The following is an 11229-nucleotide window of genomic DNA, read 5'->3' on the forward strand; positions in this document are numbered from 1 at the left end:
CCAGATCAAGTCCAGATCAGGTCCATTTCAGGTCCAGATCTAGTCCATTTCAGGTCCAGATCTAGTCCATTTCAGGTCCAGATCAGGTCCAGATCAGGTCCAGATCAGGTCCATTTCAGGTCCAGATCTAGTCCATTTCAGGTCCAGATCTAGTCCATTTCAGGTCCAGATCAGGTCCAGATCAAGTCCAGATCAGGTCCAGATCAGGTCCAGATCAAGTCCAGATCAGGTCCATTTCAGGTCCAGATCTAGTCCATTTCAGGTCCAGATCAGGTCCAGATCAAGTCCAGATCAGGTCCAGATCAGGTCCAGATCAAGTCCAGATCAGGTCCAGATCAGGTCCAAATCAGGTCCATTTCAGGTCCAGATCAGGTCCAAATCAGGTCCAGATCAAGTCCAGATCAGGTCCAGATCAGGTCCATTTCAGGTCCAGATCTAGTCCATTTCAGGTCCAGATCAAGTCCAGATCAGGTCCAGATCAAGTCCAGATCAGGTCCATTTCAGGTCCAGATCTAGTCCATTTCAGGTCCAGATCTAGTCCATTTCAGGTCCAGATCAGGTCCAGATCAAGTCCAGATCAGGTCCAGATCAGGTCCAGATCAGGTCCAGATCAAGTCCAGATCAGGTCCAGATCAAGTCCAGATCAGGTCCATTTCAGGTCCAGATCTAGTCCATTTCAGGTCCAGATCAGGTCCAGATCAAGTCCAGATCAGGTCCAGATCAGGTCCAGATCAGGTCCAGCTCAGGTCCAAATCAGGTCCAGATCAGGTCCAGATCAGGTCCAGATTGTCCGGTTGGGAAGCGGCGGTCTGGTTGGGAAGCGGAGGTCCGGTTGGGAAGCGGCGGTCCGGTTGGGAAGCGGCGGTCTGGTTGGGAAGCGGAGGTCCGGTTGGGAAGCGGCGGTCCGGTTGGGAAGCGGCGGTCCGGTTGGGAAGCAGAGGTCCGGTTGGGAAGCGGCGGTCTGGTTGGGAAGCGGCGGTCCGGTTGGGAAGCAGAGGTCCGGTTGGGAAGCAGAGGTCCGGTTGGGAAGCGGAGGTCCGGTTGGGAAGCGGCGGTCTGGTTGGGAAGCAGAGGTCCGGTTGGGAAGCAGAGGTCCGGTTGGGAAGCAGAGGTCCGGTTGGGAAGCGGCGGTCCGGCTGTGGTTGATGATCTGCCTTCTGCTTTTTATTTTTCCTCCTTTTCCCACCTTTAACGTTCTTTCTGGCGCTGAAGTGGGAAAATTATCCGTTTCGTCGTTTTCCGGATTAGAAACGGTTCCGTGTTGCTTCTCTTGCAGCGATTTTGACTAAGACTGTCTCAGGATGCCTGCAGCGCCCCCTGCTGGCCATTAAACCAACAGCTGTACGAACCTCCGGAGCTGCTGGACGACGTCGGTCTGAACGGAAACGTTCAATCTGTCAGCTGAGAAAATCTCGACTTCGGTCACGTTTGCCGTCCATGACTCCGGACCGACCCGCCGTTGACTCTTCACGACCAACGTCTGCTTGGATTCTGAGCCGGACTCGCCGTCGGACCAGAATGCAGACGGGCCGAGTTCTGGTGTCGTTGGGCGAAACGGCAGGAATCCCGAGAACCCAAGCAGATCTGAGTCTTTCCAGCCACGTCGTTCCGGATCTGGACTCAGAAAGTTTGTACGTGGTTTTACCTGATGGATCGTTGGCCCAATCTGGACTGGAACTGGCCCTGATCTGGCCCAAACATGGGCCGAAAGCAAGCTGGATCTGGGCCAGAACAGGGGCCAAATCGCAGTTTAAGAATCCACTTGTACTGGTTCTTGTACAGTGTTGTGCCAGTCAGAACACTGGTCCAGCTTTTTATTACAGGTCTGGGCCAGAACTTTGTGGTCTCTGGGCCAGATCCGGGCCCGATGACTGTCGTTATCCGGTTCTGGCGGTTGCAGGTGGCTACTCTGGTTTTCTGACGATTCATTTCGAAAATGCAAAAAACTAAAGACCGGGTCCTACTGGCATCTGGATCGTCATGACGACCACCGGGAACGCGCCTGGTATGCCCGCATCGCAGCCAATCAGAGCAGAGGTGTCCTCTCGCCGATGGTAAGGAAGGAATGAAAAACCGCATCTGAACCTGCGACTCGCTGGGCTAGCGGGGGCTAACGGACAGACCCTCTCCGTCTGACCACGGACGAGATGGAAACCAAACCGTAAACCACATCGGGTCAGAAACGTCTCGTAAAACCATCGGCAAGTCGCCTTCAGATGAGCAGCCGCGACGCAACATCTGCTGCACAACCGACCTCTGCTTCCCTGTGACCTCGGCGAGGCGAGCATCATGTCACAGACAAGTAAATGACATCATCATCTGGGCCTCGAGGTCATCATGGCGACGGCTCAGTCAGGAGATGTTTTTACTCCACGTTCATATCAGGACGCAGCTTTTAGTTCTGCTGCGTGGAAGTAACAAAAGGAGCGACTGAAATCATGCTGCATCCCGACGGACCAGGAGCCACGACTGGACAGACGCTGGACTTTCCTCCGCCGGTCAGTCCGCTGGTTGGTTAGTCTGCCAGTCAGGCGGTCGGCGGCTCGGTCAGGTGGACCGCCGGTCAGGCGATCAGTCCGCTGGTTGGTCAGGTGGTCGGTCCGCCGGTTGGTCAGGTGGTCCGCCGGTCAGGCGATCAGTCCGCTGGTTGGTCAGGTGGTCGGTCCGCCGGTTGGTCAGGTGGTCCGCCGGTCAGGCGATCAGTCCGCTGGTTGGTCAGGTGGTCGGTCCGCCGGTTGGTCAGGTGGTCCGCCGGTCAGGCGATCAGTCCGCCGGTTGGTCAGGTGGTCCGCCAGTCAGGCGGTCGGTCCGCTGGTTGGTCAGGTGGTCGGTCCGCCGGTTGGTCAGGTGGTCCGCCAGTCAGGCGGTCGGTCCGCCAGTCGGTCAGGCAGTCGGTGATGTCAGCAGCTCTGTTTTTTCTTGTTTTCAGACAGACATGCGATGAACTGCATGACAACAGCAAGAGGGGATTTATTCCTTTTTTTTTTTTTTAAACATTTCTTCTTCTTCTTTTGTTTTTTGTGACTCTGGCGGCGCACCCCTCCTTCGTCTGCCAGAGGAGACACGGCGACAGTCTTAGAAATGGACTTCATGGTTCTGGAAACGTTTCCTCGTAGCAAAACAACTGCAGGGTTTTCTTACGTTTGCGATGTGGAAGAGAGATAATATTGTTTAACTATGATCACCACAGTGTGTGTATGTGTGTGTGTGTGTGCTGTAGGTGTTTATGTGTGTGTCAATGTGCTGTACACTGAGTCTTTATGTCCCATTTGAGGGTTTCTGCTCCTCTTCGTCCTCCTCTTCCTCAGTACTCGCTCAGGTTGTGCCACTTGGAGATCTGCCGGCGGGGGTTTTCACACACCTCCCTCCAGTGGGACGCTCCGGAGGAAGCGGGGCTGTGGAGGCCGAGCAGCAGGCGGCCCAGCACCTCGTTCTTGGTCGTCCTGTCGAAGTCGACCACCAGGAACTCCACGGAGATCTCTGGAAGGAGTTCAGGTGGGATGTCGTAGATGAAGGACTCATTGAAGACGGGGTTCAGCGTGCACTTCTTCACGTGGGTCTTCTTCTTGGCGATGCGCTTCCGGCCGTAGAAGACGTTGACCTTCACGTAGGGATCTGAGGACAGAAGACACGCTGGACGTTAGGAGGAGGCCAAAAGGAGGCCAACAGGGGGCCAACAGGAGGCTAGCAGGAGGCCAACAGGAAGCTCGCAGGAGGCTAGCAGGAGGCTAGCAGGAGGCCAACAGGAAGCTAGCAGGAGGCTAACATGAGGCTAGCAGAAGGCCAATAGGAGGCTAGCAGGAGGCCGGCAGGAAGCTAACAGGAGGCTAGCAGGAGGCCAGCCGGAGGTCTACAGGAGACCAACAGGAGGCTAGCAGGAGGCTGGAGGCCAACAGGAGGCTAGCAGGAGGCTAACAGGAGGCTAGCAGGAGGCCAACAGGAAGCTAGCAGGAGGCCAATAGGAGGCTAACAGGAGGCCTACAGGAGGCTAACAGGAGGCTAGCAGGAGGCTAACAGGAGGCTAGCAGGAGGCTAGCAGGAGGCTAACAGGAGGCTAGCAGGAGGCCAACAGAAAGCTAGCAGGAGGCTAGTAGGAGGCCAATAGGAGGCTAACAGGAGGCTAGCAGGAAGCTAACAGGAGGCTGGCAGGAGACTAACAGGAGGCCTACAGGAGGCCAACAGGAGGCTAGCAGGAGGCTAACAGGAGGCTAGCAGGAGGCTAACAGGAGGCTAGCAGGAGGCCAACAGAAAGCTAGCAGGAGGCTAGTAGGAGGCCAATAGGAGGCTAACAGGAGGCTAGCAGGAAGCTAACAGGAGGCTAACAGGAGGCTAGCAGGAGGCCAACAGAATGCTATTAGGAGGTCAGCAACAGGCCACCAGGAGTTCAAAAGGAGGCCTACAGGAGCGCTACATGAGGCTAACAGGAGGCCAATAGGAGGCTAACAGGAGGCTAGCAGGAGGCCAAAAGGAGGTGGCAGGAGGCTAGCAGGTTGCTTATATTTGTTCTCATCAAGACCTCGGAGCAACAGAGACGTTAAACCGGAGCCGGGAAGCAGAGTAGACTTCCTGCTTGTTGGAAACTGGTTTGGTAAAGTGGCGCCACCTGGTGGTGGAAGTCATGTTTTAACCAGTATGGTGATGTGGCGCCACCTGGTGGTAGAAGTCATGTTTTACAACCAGCTACTGGTTGGGAACCAGTATGGTGACGTGGCGCCACCTGGTGGTGGAAGTCATGTTTTAACCAGTATGGTGAGTCACATAAACTGTTCCATCTCTGCTAATTAATGACTGAAACGCTGTAAATCATTTTAGGGCGCATCCCGCTGCCATGCTGACATCTCCTCAGTGATTGGCTGTCCTAAAACTCGTTAATTTGCATATGATTTGTTAATATGTAGGAGAGGGGGAACAACATAACTTGTTTTCTGACTGATTGTACATCCTCTGTGTCCTCGTAGACGCTTTTAAGGACGTTGACCCATCGGCCGAGCAGAACCTTCTGCTCGTGGGACTCCGAGAAGTCTTGTGTTGCCGAGGAAACGTGGAATAAATCTTTAATCTTTATGTCTTTTATAGCAGCTTTTGGTAGAGGACTTCTTCATCCTCTAATTGCCCAAAATGGTAGAAAATTAAAAAGCTGACACTGAAAATGTTTAAGTTTATTCATTTCACATGTATTAAAGACAAAAGTCACCAGATTTGTTCTAATAAAAACACTGGCATTTAAAAAAAGTGTTCAGCTAATTTAAGAATTATAGATTTAGTTACTTGCTTCTTTTAACCATCTTTTTTTAGTTTAAATGGCTGAAAATGGTGAGGAATTGAACGTCCAGCAAGTTAATCTCCTCTCTTCAAGCCTGATGTGGTGAAGATATGAACATCTTCACGTCGTTATATGAAAGAATATTCAGATTAATTAATCCTGCCTTTTAATATGAAAATTAATCGTGAAAGAAGTGATTGTGACATCCGGTGTGGGATGTTGTGGTTCTTAGATGTAAGCAGCAAAGAGCTGTTTCTGATCTAAAGCCAGTTTTCTGGGCCAAGAACTGTAGCTGGCTGTGAACCAGCTGCTCTGGAAGAGGTCCAGAACAGGACAAATGGACCCAGAATCTTGGGGGAAGGTCATCTGCATGCTTCTGTAGAGCTCAGTTGTCCTGGAAGCTAAGCTAACACAGTTCTTTGCTGTAATTCTTCTGTTTCTGTTCGTTTGAAACATCTTTGTTGATAAAGTTAAAAAGAAAAATAATTATTTTCTGTTTGTTCTGGTTGTACTTACTGGCAGACAGGCCGGTGATGTCCATCTTGGGGAGGTGTCGAGCCTTCAGGACGACCACGCTGAGACGATGAGACACCGGCTGGTAGGACAGAGACGCCAGAAGCTCCCCGCGACTCTCGCACTGAAAACATGAAGAAGAAACGCGAAGCACACGTGAAGGTTTGTTGGGATTGGGAACAGCCAGATGTTAAGTTCAATTCCTAGATCTCCCTGACCCACTTTCTTGCTTAATGCGAACACGCAATACCAATACGCAATGCTAACACAAAATGCTAACAAGACATTATGCTACGGTGGTAACACATGATGTTGTTAGCATCAGGCTCCGATGCTAACAAGATGTTAACACACAACCCAGAGCTGCCTGTAGCTAAGAGCTAACCCAGGGCTAACAAAAGTTAACCAGCTAACGGAGGTAAGCAGGCTAAAGCTAAGTCACGTTGTTAACCGGCTAAAAACCGCGGTTGTTCTACGTTCTTCTGATTTGAAGCGGGAGATCGGGTACCTGTCAATCAAAAGGACATGCCCCTAAATATGCCGAATTATAATATTAAATTAATTTTAAACGGGTGAGTTAGAAAAAAATTCACTCCCCCCACAGTTGTCATGAAGGTAAACCTGACCTATTAAACCTAAAATGGATTTTTGAACCAGGCTGTAAACATGTTTATTTTAGCTGTAAACATGTTTATTCCTGCTGTAAACATGTTTATTCCTGCTGTAAACATGTTTATTTTTGCTGTAAACATGTTTATTTTTGCTGTAAACATGTTTATTCCTGCTGTAAACATGTTTATTTTGCTGTGAAGTTGGTCTTTTTGACATGGGAGTCTATGGGGATTCTCTCTGTGTTGCAGCCCCTAGTGGATGAAGGGGGAACTGCAGGTTTATACAGTTCCACATTGCTTTGCTGCTTTATAAAAACCCGTTTAGTCATGAAGTCAAACTGAAACTTCAGCAGATTCTTGCTTTTTAAATTCTCCCACTTTAACCCGATGAAGAGAAAACAATGAGGCTGTCATGGAGACGGGCCGTTTCCATGGTAACAGTCACACGTTTGGACGAGGGAGGAATCTGATGACCCACCTGCATGTTCCTCTTGGTGATCTGCTGGCTCAGGTGGACGCGACCCGTGCTCGGGTCCACGCCCTTCAGCGGCACCACCGCCTCGCCGATGACGTCGTCGCGGGCGAAACGGTCGAAGCTGAGGACCAGGAAGTGCAGCGTGAGTTCGGGCAGCGAGCTGTAGGCCACGCCGTAGAAGGTGAAGGTCTCGTCGAACAGCGGGTCCAGGGTCTTCCTCAGCACGCGGGTCTTGACGCGGTGCTTCTTTTCCGGCAGGATGGTCATCTTCACGTAGGGGTCCGAGCTGCCGGCCTGCTCGTCCATGGCGGGGAGGCCGCGCGCCCCGACCACGGTCACCACCAGAGCCTTCTTGGGGAAGTTGTAGTCGACGGTGAGGCTGACGGCGCCCAGGCTGGGTTCGGGTTCGGGCTCGGAGGACGCAGGCGTGAAGGGGGACACGGTCTTGCTGCTGGTCTGGCTGCTGCTGGCAGAGCTGCTGTCCAGGCAGCAGTAGTCGGCGCGGACCGGCAGCGCCCGCTCCAGGCGAGCGGCGCCGTGCTCGCCGGTCCCGGCGGGGGGAACCAGGTGACTCATCTGCAGCTGACCCGGAACGTCCAGGATGTTGTTCTCAGCGTCCACCAGGACCATGCCCCTCCCCGTGGCACCGGCGGTGGCGCCGGCTCGCTGGCTGTCGGAGCGCTCGGCGCGGCGGATGCTGCGGACGATGCGTTTACTGCCGCTGAGGGATTCTGGGTAAATGCTGATGCCCTTCAGCATGTGGATGAACTTGTAAGGAGGGTCCTCCGCGTCGCAGTAGCGGTCGCCGTGGAGCTTGTAGCGCCCGGTCACGCGAAGGTAGCGGCGCTGACAGAAGGACCAGAGCAGAACCAGAACCACCACCACCAGAACCAGAACGCCGGCGCCGAGGAAGCCCGCCAGCACCGGAGACATGGCTGAGACAGAGACAGAGACGGGGTTAGGAAAGGCAGGAATCTCTGTATGCACAGGACAAGCCTGGAGAGACCCTGAAATCCCCACAACGTCCCACCGTTTACCCCTCGTCAGACATCCGACCGTCTCCGGTCAACGTTTTTATTGGCGTGGACGGCGGGGACAATGTGGACGGCGGGGACAATGTGGACGATGTGGACGGCGTGGACGATGTGGACGATGTGGACGGCGTGGACGGAGTGGACAATGTGGACGATGTGGACGGCGTGGACGATGTGGACGATGTGGACGGAGTGGACGATGTGGACGGCGTGGACGATGTGGACGGAGTGGACGGCGTGGACGGAGTGGACAATGTGGACGATGTGGACGGCGTGGACGATGTGGACGATGTGGACGGAGTGGACGATGTGGACGGCATGGACGGCGTGGACGATGTGGACGGCATGGACGGCGTGGATGATGTGGACGGCATGGACGGCGTGGACGATGTGGACGGCGTGGACGATGTGGACGGAGTGGACGGCGTGGACGATGTGGACGGAGTGGACGGAGTGGACGATGTGGACGGAGTGGACGGAGTGGACGGCGTGGACGATGTGGACGGCGTGGACGATGTGGACGGCATGGACGGCGTGGACGATGTGGACGGCATGGACGGCGTGGATGATGTGGACGGCATGGACGGCGTGGACGATGTGGACGGCGTGGACGATGTGGACGGAGTGGACGGCGTGGACGATGTGGACGGAGTGGACGGAGTGGACGATGTGGACGGCATGGACGGCGTGGACGATGTGGACGGCGTGGACGATGTGGACGGCATGGACGGCGTGGACGATGTGGACGATGTGGACGGCGTGGACGGAGTGGACGGCGTGGACGATGTGGACGGCGTGGATGATGTGGACGCCGTGGACGCCGTGAACGATGTGGACGGCATGGACGGAGTGGACGGCGTGGACGATGTGGACGCCGTGGACGGAGTTGCTCTTCCAGTAATGTCACTCCCTGATATCTGATTGGCCGCGCCCCTGACCAATAGCGGCATGCAGTCTGGCGACGTCACACACGACCCGACTCAGCTCGCTTCGAAGAGTTACCGGAACCGGTAAACGGTCCAAAAGCCGAGCGGGAAACCCTCCAAACCGAGTCGAGGCGAGATGATCTACAGGAAGCCACAACGCCGTGAGGTCACTATGACATCAGCAGCGTGATGTCAGCACGTTCAGCCTCAGTATGTCTCAGTGTTGGAGCCTCCACAGATGGCTGGGGGAGGGGGAGGGGGAGCAGGAGGAGGGGGAGGGGGAGGAGCAGGAGGAGGAGGAGGAGGAGGAGGAGGAAGAGGAAGAGGAGGAGGAGGAGGAGGGGGAAGAGGAGGTCTTTGTCTGCAGGGAACAGAGGATTATTGTCCTGAAGCGTCTCTGCAGGAATCTGCCGCTCCTCTTCCTCACACCGGGGTGATGAAGATGCCGCTCCTCTTCCTCACACCGGGGTGATGAAGATGCGGCTCCTCTTCCTCACACCGGGGTGATGAAGATGCGGAGCGTCTCCAGCAGATGATGTCATCGCTTTGGAGCGCGCTGCCGGCAGCTGAGCTGGTTGCCTAGCAACGCAGACACAATCAGCTGTGTCCTGATTTCGGCTTCAATCCATACAGAAACGTATCGATCCGGCTGCAGCGATCGGTTTTACTCCGCAGAAAAGAGGAAAACTTCTGTTTCCTTCATCAACGTTTCCTGATGGAAAATATAAAAATACCGATTTTAATTCAACTAAAACTTTACGACGTTTTAACGTTTTATCGCCTCCAACTGGCCAAGTTTCACAAAATATAAACGATTTTGTTGACTGTTATGTTGCTTATTCAGCTTTTTGTCCTCTGTGTCGTTTGCGCGTTTCTTTATAAAATCTTTATTAACGTTGAGATGCTGATGTCTAAACGGCGTCTTTGCAAATCGTCTCCTTTGTTTCTGAGAACCGTTTTAACGTCGCATGTCTGCGTTTTCGTGCGGAGCAAACGGTAAAACAAACATCGGGTTTTCACGCCGCTGCTTCCGGAACAATCTCCACATTTATTTAAAGTAGAACCTTTGTTTGTTTTCCAGCAGATTTCTGGAGGAAATGTTTTCGTTTTAATGACCCAAAAGGATGAAAAAATGTCTGAAATCTGACTCATGAAACTTTCTTAAATATGATTTAATCCTAAAAATATTTCGTCAATAAAATGGTATTAAGTGTTGAACGGATTTTAAAACTTACATCGGAGGGTGTTTTTAAAAGCTTTTCGGGTTTTTAAGGAAGGAAAATATGAATTTATGATGTTTTTATCCTTTAATGAGCTAAAAATGAAGTTAATTATGACCCTGACACAGAAAGTAAATAAAAACTAAACCTTTTAAATCTGGTTCTGGATAAAAACAGCTGATCTGACTGGCAATTAAACGGTTAAATTAAGAAAATATTCAGCTGTTTTAATATAAAAACGTTTTATTGCGTCTTATTGATCCAGAAAAATATTTTTATTAACTCAGACTTCCTCCATGCAGCCACAAGCTGCGCATGCGCGGGGTTTTCTGTTTATTTAACATTTAAATGGGATTTAAATGTCTGTTTCTGCAGTCCAGCTCGTGCAGGACTGCAGAAACAGGCCTCTTCCTCTCATCCTCCTCATCCTCACGGCTCTCGCGCAGATTTCCACCTTAAAAAATCAGCAGCTGTTAGTTTTTTAAGGACGTCCGCGGAGTTAAAGCTGCGATTTAAATAAAAAAAACAAAAAACATCATTTTTGCTGTTTTTGTCGTCGGACACAGACATGACGTCACCCTGTACCCACCCGTACTGGCGCGCGCGAGCGCGGGGCGGCAGAAGTGTGCGTGGGAGCGCACGAACGCCCTGTTGGTCACGCGCCTGTCGGGATGCTGTTATTTTCTGTTTGTTCTGATTTATCCACTCGTGACGTGAACGTTGGGCGTCCAGCACCAAACATGAGAATAGACTGAAAAAAATCTGTCAGTAGAAACAATAAAAGCGGATTTTACCCTGGAAGCTGGGAAATACGGCGCATGCGCGCATTTACTGCGGCCAACGCAGATTTTATGGCAGCAGGGTCAAATAAAATCATTTAAATATTAAATGTTTTTATAAATAAAATCATTTTAATATTAAATGTTTTTATTTGACCGTAAATAGTAATAAAAACTGGTTTTCTGGCCTGATCACGGCTCTAAAACGGAGGACAGGCCTTTTTCCACACTGAAACCTTCCGCTGCAGCAACAAACCGGACTGTCTGCCTGCGAGCGGCGGGATGCGGGTCGGAACCGGGCGGAGGAGCAGCGGAACCGGGCGGAGGAGCAGAGGACGGTCCGGTTCTTACCGTAGGTGGGTCCCAGCTCCATGATGTCTGCCATTTTGTGGTTGGGAGCAGGATGCG

General features: G+C 52.4%; 1 protein-coding gene across 1 annotated transcript; it reads right to left on the minus strand.

Moving 5' to 3' along the window:
* Nucleotides 1-3277: 3277 nt before the first annotated feature.
* Nucleotides 3278-11225, minus strand: syt11b (synaptotagmin XIb). Its single transcript, XM_079240733.1, has 4 exons — nucleotides 11173-11225; nucleotides 6866-7797; nucleotides 5780-5900; nucleotides 3278-3615 (listed from the first exon to the last, which is right to left on the minus strand). The coding sequence occupies exons 1-4, from the start codon at nucleotides 11204-11206 to the stop codon at nucleotides 3305-3307; spliced, it is 1398 nt and encodes a 465-aa protein (XP_079096859.1). The 5' UTR covers nucleotides 11207-11225; the 3' UTR covers nucleotides 3278-3304.
* Nucleotides 11226-11229: the final 4 nt, after the last annotated feature.

This window comes from Telmatherina bonti (genome assembly GCF_933228915.1).
Source record: "Telmatherina bonti genome assembly, chromosome: 5".
In the NCBI taxonomy this organism is placed as follows: Eukaryota; Metazoa; Chordata; class Actinopteri; order Atheriniformes; family Telmatherinidae; genus Telmatherina; species Telmatherina bonti.

Excerpts from the sequence above, each read along its gene's own strand:
- syt11b (XM_079240733.1), bottom strand. The coding sequence starts at position 11,206 with ATGGCAGACATCATGGAGCTGGGACCCACCTACG. Across the intron at positions 7,798-11,172 it reads GGAGCTGGGACCCACCTACG|CCATGTCTCCGGTGCTGGCG; the intron begins GTAAGAACCGGA and ends TCTCTGTCTCAG. Across the intron at positions 5,901-6,865 it reads TCACCAAGAGGAACATGCAG|TGCGAGAGTCGCGGGGAGCT; the intron begins GTGGGTCATCAG and ends TCATGTTTTCAG.